Raw genomic sequence first — 13,782 nt, 5'->3', positions numbered from 1 at the left:
ATTTAAATAGATTTATATATAAAATAATTATTTTATTTTATAAAAATTAAAATATATATAAATTAATAAAAATATATAATTCGATTAGATTTTTTTTTGTTTTTTACATCTTGATTTAAAATTTGATTCAAATTTAATATATAAATTTAATATCCAACGTTGATCTAAATTTAAAAAAAATATTGATTCGAACCATTTGGTTTTTTTGATTTTTTTTGGTCCCTAAGAAAAATTTGGATATTTGTTAAGAGTCACATGATTTGTTAATCAAATATTGATTTTTTAATTTAGTAATTAAAATTAAATTAGAATTTATTTATATAAAAAGTTTAGACATTTTGTGTTTTGACACATAATTTTATTTATTTTTGGTCAATTTGAGTGTCAGGTGATCTTTGTAGTAGGATTAATCAAATAAATTATTAAAAATACTATCCTAAAAGGGTTTTTTTTTTAAATAAAATTTTGTGGCTTTATAAAATTTAAATGCAAAAGAAAATTACTTTTGGAGCAAGATGATTTCTCATTACGCTTATAGACAAAAAAAAAAAAAAAAAGTAGAGGACGGTGAAGATGAGGATTTAATTTGGATGCTCCAGCCAGGGCCATACTTGATGGGATGGATGTGGGTCAAAAACTGGCTTGAAAAGCTTTCTTCAAAACGAAAGCATGCATGCTTTCCTCCATTATTCAACGATTAATTAATATAAAGGAAATTCCAGAATCACATGTGTTCTATAAAGGGGGTGTAATTAATTGCATTCGTGTGATACAATGTTAAAGTCATCCCGATTTCAAATTTAAAATTTTAAAATTTAATTTGGTTGAATTTTATTTTTTTAATTTAAATTTGATTTAAAATAAAAATTAAGTTATTTAAATTTATTAGATTAGATTTTATTCACATGTTAAAATAAATTTAAGTTTTATATTAGATAAAAATTTAATTATTTATATTAAATTTGAGTTTAAAATGTTTTATTAATAAAAATAATTAAAATATATTAAAATATAAAAAATTTGATTAAATTCGTTAATTATTTAAATCAAATATCAATAAATCAAACTATTTGAACTTAAATTTAAATTTGATTTGATAATAATTAAAATTTATTTTATTTTTATTTAAATGATTAATTTATAAATATTAATGTATCATTTATGTATCAATAGACTATCTTTGATTAAAAAAAGATTTTTTTTATTTGTACCAGGGTCCATTTTAAAACTTTTGACTAAGCTTGGGCTTTTTAGAGGTTTGGAGACGAGTTTATTTTCATAGCCCATTCGGCTTCATCCATTGCACACCATAAATTTCATAAGCAGACAATTGGAGAGGGGAGAAAAGAGAAAAAGGCTGGGAATTGATTGGAGAAATCAGATAATCATAACTGCAGAAGTACTCAATTAAAGGCCATTGTAGCAGAATTCTGTTTCTGCGCTAATCCCTTGTAATTTGCATCTTCTTAACTCAAAAGCTTCTCGGCATGGCCTGCTTCTCCGAGATTTTGATGTGAAGTCCATTTGGAAATGTCAGAGCAGGCTTTCGAGCGATGTCCCCTCCTTTCATTACTGTCCACCTGATAATTAATACTTTATATTCGTTTTCAATATTTCAAATGATCTTGGAATATTATGCTTCATTGTAACTCGGTAAGAAAGTAAAACAGAACGAACCCTAAACAAAATTCATTGGACTTGAAGATATTAAACGAATAAATACCGGTATTTGGTGACGATATAATGGATGAAAATGGCCATCTGAAGCTTCGCAAAGTCAGCTCCAACACAAAGCCTTATACCTCCACCGAAGGCCATGAAAGTCTTGGACCCGACATGCAACTCTTTTCCCTGTATTTGCTTTTGGTTTCATAAGTTTGGAAATGGAAGATTCAAGAGCCATGCATTGACTTAATATATCTAAATTATTACCTCCCATCTCCAGGGGTTAAATTCAAGTGGGTTCTCGTATTTTCCAGGACTCAAATGAACAGCTGCTGGGACAACCATCACCGTCCAACCTGCTGGAATCGTGTACCCTACAAAAGAAACTAATCCTTCAGCTTAGTTCTTATATAGTTTTTCTTTATACTTAAATCATTAAAATTAAAAATTTAATACTCTATCAACAAATCACGTGGTTACTGTTATATTGTTCTTATAAAATTATAATTTCTAACAAATGATGAAGTAAATTTTCAATATTCTTGCTAATTTAAAGATTTTCATTTTGGAAGTATTTAGAACTTAATTAGAAACTAATTACCTTTCATCTCGACATCTTTCATCACTTTTCTGAAAATTCCTGGGACAATATTTGCTAGTCTAACTGTTTCATTGATAACCTGATCAGTTACAAATAAGATTCAAGCATGTCATCAAAACGGGCACTATTAACAAGAAAATTGATCGATATTAGGAAAGGTTTCGGAGTAATTAACAATCACCATATGTGTGAAAGTCATTGATTTATACTCCTGCCATGTAAGTTCAGAATTCTCGTTATCTCGGCTTCTAAGAATAGCCTCATGTTCCTTCTGAAAATTAAGATACAAATTGATTATAGTTATGAATTTTATCTATTATAAGAAATTTTGAGACAAAAACCATTTGTTGTGTCCAAACCGTCAATTCTTCCAGGACTTTAGGATGATCAGAAATAAACTTGATTGCTAACGTGATGGCTGCAGAAGTAGTCTCGTAAGTAGCGAAGAGAAGGACAAAGACCAATTCTATAGCCATTTGCTCGTTTAAATATGAGTCTTTGGATTCAACCTCATCGAGTAAATGATCTAAGAAATCATTGTGAGGAAATTTTGATGCCTTCCTCTTTTCCAATATATCTTTAATCACCTTGCATGCATTTTTACGACCCTGAATCAATGAGAATTGAGAAAGTAAAATATCTGTTAAGGCTTAAAAAAAAAAAAAAACTATGTATGAATTAAGAAGGAAGTTCATGATCTAATACCCGCAAACATGCATGATAAGCAGTTCCGGGGATGTTTAAAGGAAATGAGATAAGACCATCAATGAAGGCTTGGAAATTATTTCTTAGTTTCTTGTTTGAAGCCGTTTCTTCTTCATAGCCAATGAGTTTCTTGGCAAAATATTCAAATATCATCTGTCAAAATAAGAAAACAAAGGTACGTTGTCAGTCACGACAAAAATTAAACATAGGAACTAACAAATACAAATACCAATGAAAAGCCCATGATATCGCTAAGAATTGCATATATATATATATATATATATATATATAAAAGATTTGTTCAAAAGTTCGCTTAAAATTGAAAAGAATTTGGATATAAATTTTAAGTTCCTTAATGAGTTTGGACTTAAATTTTAGTTTTAAACATGAAATTTAAGACTTAAGTCTAGCTAAATTATTATTATATATTTTTTATTTATATTTATATTATATAAAAATAAATATAATTAAATAATATAGATGTATATATTAATATCTTATGCTAATATATATTAGTCATATTTAAACACTAAATTAAATTAATAAAATATTTTTTTAGTTTTAATTTGTTGATTATTTATTTTATCGTAGTTTATATTTATTACAAAATTATGTTTATATTTTATTATAAAAAAATAAAATATGAATGGACCTAAACGAGTTTAAATAGATTATTTTAAAAATGAACTGGATCTAAATAATAAAGTGAGACCCATATTTTAGATTAAATTAGGCTTTTAAATTTCGTTCGATCTAGGGATGACAACGGGTCGAGATAGGTTTTTGCTTGTCTCGAATCCGACTTGATTTTAAACATGTAAAACTCGAATTCGACATGATATTATATAAAATTATATATGACTCGATTCGATCCGAAATTAATAAAAAATTATTTTAATATAAATATAAAATTAAATATATATAAAAATATATAAAAATAATTATAAAATTAAATAAATAATTTAAAAAATTATTTATATATATAAGGTAGGGTTTACCTAAAACTTGGCCCCAACTTTTCTTCACCCTACTCAACCCAATATCTAATTTATTTTTAAAAAAATCTCAACCCTAAAAAGTTAGGTGAGGTCGAAATCCATCGATTTCAAATTTTTTTGCCTTCTCTAGTTCGATCTCATGCATGGACAGGTATAATAAATACCTCGCCAGATCCTTCTTTCACATCGATGGTGCCAAGGCTAGCCCAGGAATTAAGATGTTTGCGGGTCGCTTTGTCGATTTCATAAAGTAGCTTTCCCTTGAGGTTTTCAGGGCTAACAAGCTGAAGGATCAAGTTCTTGAGGTACTTGTGAACCATCCCATGGTGTGCAATCAGGCTTTGTTGGCCAAAAACTTCTATGAAAGTCTTTGTATACCAGATTAAGAAGGACTTGTTTTCTTGTTGAAAGATTTCATGGTTGATTTCAGGATCGGTTGATACAATAACCTTTCGACCAACTAAGCTAGTCCGAAAAACCGGTCCATATCTGAAAAAAAAACGTTAATTTTATTAGTCAAATTGCTTGAAACGTTAAGCTGTAATTAAAAACAAACTCTGAAGTCTAATCTTACCTTTGCATTCGTTTCTTGATGAATGGTGGGATATCGTACAAAGAATAGGGAGAGAAGAACTCAATTGTCTCGCCAATGATGGGAAAGCCCATTGATCCGGGAGGCAGTATCCCATTCTCACACTTGGGGTTTGCCCAACTATGCAACCAACGGCTAATCCCAACAGCAAGCAAAGCTATAAGGCAAAGAACCGCCGCCCACATTCTAATTAGCTGGATATGGCTAAGAGTCTGACGATTAGAACTATGGTTCTGAGGATTTGTGTGGACATATGGCATTTATCTGCATCGGTCTTATAGTATTATAGGTGGATCGATCTAAGCAAAAGCCAGGAAGGAAAAGGACCATTTTGTATTACCTTAGACGGTGGGAATCTTTGACGGCGACGGCGAACTCATTTCTTGTCACGTTTTCCACAAATGCGTAGTGATTTTTTCTACAACTCTATAGTGACTGAGTCACTTTTTCCACAAATGCATGCATAGTGACCGAGTCAATAATATTTTAAATATATTTTAGATTAATGAAATTATTTTAATAATATTTTAGATTGATTTGATATTAATTTAGAAAATATTAAATATTAATTTAGATATTGATTAAATAATTATAAAAATTGATTTGAATTGATTTAATTATTATTTTTATTTATTATATTTTTTATTTTGTTATAATTAATTTTTTTATAAATAGATTTTAAATATCATTATAAAATATAGAGAGTTTGATAAAATATTAGTGGATAGAAAGTAAGGAGAGTTTGATAAAATATTAGTGGATAGAAAGTAAGTAAAATATTAGTGGATAGAAAGTAAGGAGAGTTTGACAAAATGGAAACTCGGTTCCTCATCATTGCCACGCTTTGCATATCTGCTTACCCAACAAGTCCAAAAGGCAGGAAAGGAAAGCAAAATTGTTGATTATATTTTGAAGGAAAATATCTTAGGTACTGTGGATGTTGGTTGACTTTTAAAACTCCACTAGTTTTAATTCGGTGTTTTGCAGGATATAAGCAAATTAAATTATGATTTTATAATATATAATATTTTTTAGTAAAGATTTTGCTATTTTTTTTAGTGAAAAATGTTCCTTCATTCATTAGTAAATTATCATTTTAAATGTAAGTGATTAATCATATATTTTGCCTTTTTTTTTACCGTATGTACACTTACCTGGCCTACATCATTTTTTGCTTAATTTTTTTTTATAAAAAAAAATTTTAAAGTAAATAAATTATTTAATCTCTTAAATTAAGATAAAATATATCGTATCTGACAATTTAAAATAGATGATTGTAGGTCGTACATTCGAAATGATCCCAATAAATAATCACCGATAAATCTCAAACTCTAAATTTTTTCATAAAAAAATGATTTTAACCGATTAAATTAATTATTTGTTGATATTTTTTGCTTAATTATATCAATTCCTCGATATCTCTATTTTTTGGTACGTTAAAAATGTAGTTTTTTGGACATGTCATCTTCTTTTTTTCTTATTTTTTAAATTATTTCAAAATTCTCTTTTCATTTTTAATCTTTAAGTGATTAATACAGTGATTTTATTACATTAATTTTATTTATTTATGAAAATTTAAAAAAAAAGAAATATTTTACAAATAAATTTAGAAAAAAATAAAAATAAAGTTCCTTGATTTTTATTTTTTCTAAATGTAATTGATAAATTAATACTCTTTCTGTTTTAAATTATTTGGGTGCTTGAATGAAGTGTGACTCATGCATGCAGATTTTAAAATATATATGTTAAAATATATTCAAAACATTACTCGGCAGGTAGCATGTTGGATGCAGATTCTGGAAGGCAGGTACTTCCCAAATTGCTCTTTTCTTCAAGCAAAAAAAGGGGCCGGAGCATCTTGGGCTTGGAGCAGGATAATTGCTAGTGAGGAGTTTCCGAAAAGACATATCAACAGGCAAGATATCAGTATTTGGTTTGATAGATGGATTCCAGGGTTGAAGCCATGCTTCACGTTTAGCCGCCTTTTCGAAAAATCATTTAGGAAAATTTAGAGTTTGGTGCAACAAAATGGTAAATAATTGATGGTCAATGTTTTGAGAGAATAATTTGGATTAAGTGTAAACATTTTTAATTAAGGGTAAGATGCTATTTTGTAAAAATTCTTTATCATTACAAGTGGCTTTCATTTTTCCGTTTCATTTAAATTCAACTTTTCATTTATCTTTCCCTTCATACATTTTTCTATAATTACCTACACAGGCCCATATGACCCATTTGGCCCATATTATAACCCATGTGACCACCCATCTAACCCATGTGACTCATCTGACCACCCATTTGGCCTATCTACCCCATATTCTTACATCGCCACCACCACCACCTCTCCCACCACCATTTTCACCTCGTTTGGCATGATTAATAACATCAATGTCATCAAACCCACCATTTTTAATTTTTCCCATCTTATTGCCTCTACCACCATTTTTGCCCCGACCATTTATAGCTCCATTGTTATTATTGAATTGGATAGAAAAAGCCAAAAGATAATTTTTATTTTCATAGATTTATCAACTACTATTAATATTAGTTCTCAACCTTCTATTTCTAATTTTTTTTTTTTAGTTTATCTTCTCCCCCTTCTCCTTTATTTAAAAATTCTTTTTATTCTAAGTTAAAATTTCTATATGAAATAGATTATATCCTAGAAGAAAAAAAAATCCAACAAACAATTCTTCCCCTTGTAAATCCCTATATAGCTTTTTCAAACTCTTATGTTTCTCTTACCAAATCCATAAAAACCATTTTGAAACCAAAATATCAAGCTTAAAAAGAATACGTTCAAGGTACAAACTTTGATCAATGTATTCTTTCAACAAAAATTTAAGAGCACTTTATTACTTTTTAGATCCCAAAAAATTTTTCTCGACAGTAGTTAGAACAAGGATACATTCATCTCCACTTTAGTACTATTAGAGTAACTTTGACCTTTCATGGCATAAATGGTATTCTTGTATGTATCAGAATGGTCTTATTGGACACAAGATTTAAAAAATACAAGCATGCAATACTTGACATAGTTGAGACGACGCTCAATGCAATAATTATCTTATTTATAGTCTTTTCAAATTATAATATGTTTCTTCATGATCCGACACTATTAGATGTTTTGACATTTTAAGTTCAAATTGTAGGCACTGAGATGAAAGAACTCTAGGCAACCCTCCACTACTAGATGGCATATAAAATTTAAGATCATACCATTAACTTGCTTCTTTCTCATTTTGATAATGCTGTCTTTGTAAAAATGAAAGTAGCAGATAAAAATCCCAAATATATTCATATTTCAAAACAGATCTCTAATGAAGAACTTGTTACACTTCTCCTAAAGTCATGGACGATAAGTTATCAAAAGATTTAAAAGAAAGATGAACTCATTTAATACTTTGATCCAACCTACAAGACCAACCAGGATGGCACTATGACGATTGAGTTTGATAACAATAAAGAAAAATATGTTCCTCATCCAACAATATTTTCGACACAATTCATGTGCAAAGATGTCACTGAGCCACATGTTTCAGTCATACATTTTCAATCTGATGAAAAACTTGTATATGCATACAGATCTTGATAAGGACATTACTATTGGGACATTAATTATAGATACAAAGAATGTTAAACATATAAAAGCTTCCTTAATAATGATAATGATACTCCTAAGAAGCAAAAGAAAAAGTCTTTCTAACAAAAGCTCAAATAGAAATATGAGAATAAAGACCCTGAAGTTGATTTCTTTAGTGAACCTTTAGGAAAGTTTAATTATTATGTCATCTATCCAAAGAAAGAAAAACAACTTCCCACACCCTGCAAAGTTCAAGCTTCACAAAAACCATATTCAAATAAACCTTTATCTCAAATATGTATGATGCAACCAAGCTACCCAGGATAGTTTTATAACGTAAAATTTTCTTTTTTCCAAGAATTATAAAAAGACCAATACAAACACATTTTGAAAATCCCAAACCTTATTAATGGATATGAATATAGAAACTAAAAAAATGTTTTTCGTGCTGAAGTAGCTTTAAACTGGCAAACTGAAAATTCTCTCCAATAAAATGCATACCTGTATAGAATTGAAAACAAGTTAGATCAAGTCAGTCATCACTTTGATCAAAGCTTAGTCAATCTCCAAAACATTATTCTTGAGATCCAATCAAGTATAATAACTTTAGATCAATAACTCAAATACATGCCTGAAACTAATACTGGATTCACCTATGCTTTCACAAAAAGAGAAAAAAATGAAAAGTCTTAAGATTCAACTTGCAGATATTTAAAATTAGCTCTATCAGAAACAACAACAACAACAAACATCCTCCAGTTATAGTATCTTCACTCCAATAAACACTGGAATGTATGATACTTCTTACCAACTATACAATCCTCCAACCTTACTTTCAAAACTTTTTTTCTCACCTTTTTCAGTATAAGCCACCTCTTACATCCACACCAACATCTTCACAACCAAGACAATACTTCACCCCTATATTAGACCAACCAAACAACCTCCATTTGGTACAACTGAAAAATGGATTTACAGATTCAGAGAAAAACAATCGGTTGATCCAAAACCCAAAAGAGTTGCAGAATAATCACTTTCATAACCTTCAAAACTAAAACTAAGCTCAAGCTCTGCTCCTCAAAATCTTGCATCCCAAATAGATAAAAAACCTGTACAACTCATGATTTTTCCTACATAAAATTTTTCAGAAATGATCCATCAAATGGCACAAGAAAATCTCTTTCAATTTTTCATTGATGATATTTTTTCCTCCACTTTTGAGACAAAATCTCAAAATGAAAACCATTGAGTCAAATGACACAGTTGACACTAATTATTTAAATGAGCCATAACTTTATCAGATTTTCATGATAGAACCAATAGTTAAAGTTTCAAAAGCAAACCCAGAAGTACACAATCCTGATGCCATGAACATTAAGCAATACCCTATTCCATAACAAACACATGTTTCTCCATTTACATTAAAGTTCTTAGTCTTTACAATTGATGACATTCCTCCTTCAAAATGACCTTCAAGATTTCAAGAGTTTCTAGCATGAGGATTAGTATAATTGAACTCTAATCCTAAAGTTACGATGAATATAATCTTGATCAGATTTATTTTCAGACTAGTTAAAACTCTGAAAATTTTTTAAGATAATATTGATGAATACAGATAATTACAGTTTCTTTAATGCCCAATAATCACAGAAGCTATATCTCAATTTTCAATAATATTCTATGGCCAAGATACTTATAGATTGGAAAAGATTAGAGAATAATTCTTTAAGCTAAAATGTTGTTTCCTACATCTAAAAGACTTTGACAAACACTATCAATAATTTTTTGAGTATTTTTACATACTTGGTGGACTTAGTGATGTCAACCTGAAGCAAGCATTTCTAAACTCTGTTCCAGAAGAACTTGCACAACATACAAGGATACAACTCAGCCTCAAATCTCTTGATGCCAAAACTATGAACCTTGGTGATATTTACAAGATGATGTTAAAAGCCCTTGATAAGATTTGCAAAAAACATAGATATATTACAAACTTGGTGAACAACTCCAAAAAGCTAGAAAAACCCTGTTCATACTCTTCCTCTGGACTCAAAATCAAATGTTCTTCTAAGGACTCCACATGTGTTTCCAATCACAGAAAGAAGAAGCACATCAGAATATTCGGATCTTTCAAAAGCTCACACTTTTTTAGAAACAAAAAGTTGTTCAAACAATTAGAAAAATCTAAAAGATTCAAACAATTCAAATTTGCAAGAAAGAAAGGTAACCCAAAGATGAAAAGTGAAAAATATTTTCTCTATGAAAAACCAAGACATTTTACAAAGAACTGCCTAAAGTCAGACAAAAGATCAGTAAATATGATACAAGATATTGTTAATATCTCTGGTATTAATTTTTTTGATGATGATCTTGAATCAGTCTTCTCCCTTAATGGTGTCAATGTTATGAGTACATTTTAGTTTAAGAATTTTAAAAAATCCAAACCCTTTAACCTCCAAAATTACCTTTAGCCCCAATTCAGATCTTCACTCACAAATACCCTCTTCCCATAACAGTTATCGCATTCTTTGACACCGGTGCAGCCCAAACTATAGCAAATCCCATTATGTTACCTAAAACCCTTTGGAAAAAACAAAAAATATTTTTTAAGACCGCTATTGAAAATGTATTCTCTACAGACTTTATCAGCACCCCTATTACCCTTAAGATCTTCTTAGGTTGTCACATAACTCAAAAGATTTTAGGATTTCCACTACCCAAAAAGACTTTGTTATTGATTTTGATGTCATAACTAGTATAGCAGGTTTAAGACTTAATGAAAAAGGTATAAAGTTTGAAAGTTATTTCAGACATTGGAAAAGCCTTCCCAACCAATTCACCATGATCGTTCAACCAGATGTTTTCTAGGAATTTAGACAAAAATTCATTCAAATTTCATGTGCAAATACTCATTCAGAATTCCTCCAGAAGTGCAACCACCTTCTTTGAAAAAACATTGAATTTTTCATTTCCCTTCATTTCAAGAAAGATGAGAATGCCAACTCAACAAAAACTAGTCATTTAAGTATGAACTCATATCATTTCAAATTAGCAACCCAAGAACTGGTTTTTACATGGGAGTTTGTATTCTCTGCCTTTGGAAAATGGAGTTTCCGTAAGGAGCAGGCGGGGCATCGAAAGTTGCCAGTTGCCAGCGCTCTAAGCCTTTCTCTCCCCCAAGCAAAAAAAGAAAGAAAATGATGGATTCAGCATTTAATCGACAAATTAGTTTGACTTTAATATCTTAAAATGGAAAATTCAACGGATAATGCTAATGAATGATCTCTGTCATCAGCCGAAACGTGTTGGTGGCCGCTCAGGCCCCATGTTTGGTCCATATCTTCTGCTGACTCAGTTCCACGCAGGGAGAGATTGGACTCTTGCTAATTGTTAGTTCACCTAAGTTGTCATTAAACAAGGTAGTGGAGAATATTTGAGCATAATATTAACAATGCATTACATTATGCCAAAGAAACAATTCGGTTCTTTTTCGTTTAATCAAACCAAAAAAGGAAATCTAGCTTGTTGCTTTTCCATTTGTTTAATCTATGAAAGTAGTGGCTGAGAGGAAAATGAGGAAGTGGATGACACTTTTTGGCAGGGAAGTTTTAATCATGGAACAAAGAGCGCTTTTCCCAAGTGAAAATGCAAGTGCTGGTTAAAGGTAAAAAAAGAAAGGTTATTGGATTCTAATTTATATGTTGTGAAAGCAGCCTTCTCGTTGTCTATAGTTCATATACAATCTCAACTGAAAATAGATGACTAATCCTCCCCATGGCAGCTAGTCATAAGTAGAAGCTGACAAGATCGTATGCAGTTTACTGAAAAACGGATTCATCCACAAAAGCTTATTCGGATTAAGGCGAAAAGACAGGTTGTGCTTGATGGCTAGTAGTACAATTTTAATCAAATACGTATGTATCCACTAAAGCTTATCCAGCCTTATCAGAATTGTGTGAGTCATTAAACAAAATGATCCAGGATGATTGAAGTGCGTATCCCAGGCGTCTTTGAAACCTTGGAAGTTTGATTTTTCAATGTTTTACCGTATAACATCTTTTTCAGGACCATGAAAGCAATTATAATCAATCCAGTGTTTAGACACTGTACTTCTGTACTTCTGTTTACCGTCTAGAATCCCAACATTCGGGTTCATGTTCTATGTTTTGGGCTCCAGGGTTTCCCTGCAAAGTGTACTACTGCATGATTTAAACAATCTTAACCCATAAAAAAGAGTTTGTTGGAGTTGGACAATGACTTCTGAGTGCCAACCGCCACCTTTTACAAATAAAATTCGATGTTTGTGAGTTGGTAAATGAAGGCTTTAAAGCCTCTAAATATTTTAAGGTTAAAGAAAAAGTGAAAATAATTAGGGTTAATAAACTATCAAGGGAAGTCATGATCCTAATCAATGCAAAAGGAAAAGAATTCTTGCTTGTTGCCTTTGTTTTCTGTAGGTAAAAGACTACACTTGTCAGCCACGAAAAAAATACACCATTTCTGGAACAAAAAGGGTGGCCCAAACCTGTTAAAATGGATAAGGGCTTAGATGAAATTAGTGCTAAATGACACAGCAATGTGCTAGGTTGTAATTATCTTATGAAAGGGATCTCATTTAAACAAATAGGTTTAAATTAGGGTATAATCGATTGAGTTTGAATTGATATAATATTAAGTTTAAATTTGAATTCGATTCGAAATTTGAGACTCAATACTTAATTCAAATTCGATCGAGTTTTATTTTTTTAATTCAAACTCAACTCGAAATAAAAATCGAATTACTCGAACACATTCTATTAATATGTAAAAATAAACTTAATTTTTATATTTTACAAAAATTTAATTATTTATATTCGAATTTTAATTATTTTATTAATTAAAATAATAAAAATATATTTAAATATAAAATTTTGATTATATTTACGAATTACTCGAATCAAATATAAAAATACTCAAATTTAATTCGATCAATAAATCAAATTACTCAAATTTAAATTTTATTTAATAATAATTAAATCAAATTTAAATAATTTATAAATATTAATATATCATTTACATATTAATTTAAATGCTTTGCGTTGCAAGTGCATGAACATGAAAATGAAAGAAAATACTGTACTTTTTTTTTTTACACGAAAGAGAATCGAGTGACAGAAAAAGTGAAAAGATTTTCAGTTTTTAAAAGCCAATGAAATGAAGAACAAAGGAGGACAACTGCAATTAAACTAGTTTATTCTTTCTTTCAGTTGCTGTCACTGAAGGCTCATCTTATTATTATTTTTTTATTTGGAATAGTAGTATCACAATTTATCTAAAAGTTCTTAATTGTACAGACAATTATTAGATATGTGTGATGGCCTCAAATCTAATAGGGTCTTCCTAGGAAGAGGGTCTTCCTAGGTTGTCTTTATCCAAACCATTTTCTTAATATAATCAAGTTTATGAAAGTTACAAGGTTTTTTATTTGATTTCTTATCTTTTTATTTGTTTTAATTTTTATTTAAATTTAAATATTAATTTTTAAAAATAATTACATTAGTTAATTGAATTAAAATTTGATTTCTGTTATAATATTCACACATGTAGTATAATTGGGTTGACTTGACTTAGTTTTTTTGTAAAGGGAAGATGGAGGATG

General features: G+C 29.7%; 1 protein-coding gene across 2 annotated transcripts; it reads right to left on the bottom strand.

Annotated features, from left to right (window-relative positions):
* Positions 1 to 1,330: 1,330 nt before the first annotated feature.
* LOC111304682 (cytochrome P450 87A3-like) lies at positions 1,331 to 4,812 on the bottom strand. 2 transcript variants are annotated; one of them, XM_089750360.1, is made up of 9 exons: positions 4,544 to 4,812; positions 4,134 to 4,458; positions 2,972 to 3,124; positions 2,626 to 2,874; positions 2,448 to 2,537; positions 2,267 to 2,345; positions 1,933 to 2,051; positions 1,724 to 1,851; positions 1,331 to 1,580 (listed from the first exon to the last, which is right to left on the bottom strand). In XM_089750360.1, the coding sequence occupies exons 1-9, from the start codon at positions 4,744 to 4,746 to the stop codon at positions 1,472 to 1,474; spliced, it is 1,455 nt and encodes a 484-aa protein (XP_089606486.1). In that variant the 5' UTR covers positions 4,747 to 4,812; the 3' UTR covers positions 1,331 to 1,471. The 2 variants fall into 2 exon arrangements, with proteins under 2 accessions (XP_089606486.1, XP_022757215.2); XM_022901480.2 differs by having other exon boundaries at positions 1,933 to 2,039.
* Between the last annotated feature and the right edge of the window lie 8,970 nt (positions 4,813 to 13,782).

The sequence above is a fragment of the Durio zibethinus genome, chromosome 21, assembly GCF_047325235.1.
Source record: "Durio zibethinus cultivar Kanyao isolate XHJ-2024 chromosome 21, ASM4732523v1, whole genome shotgun sequence".
NCBI lineage: Eukaryota > Viridiplantae > Streptophyta > Magnoliopsida > Malvales > Malvaceae > Durio > Durio zibethinus.
Note: the sequence above shows the minus strand (reverse complement) of the source record. Positions and strands in the feature narration are given on the sequence as shown.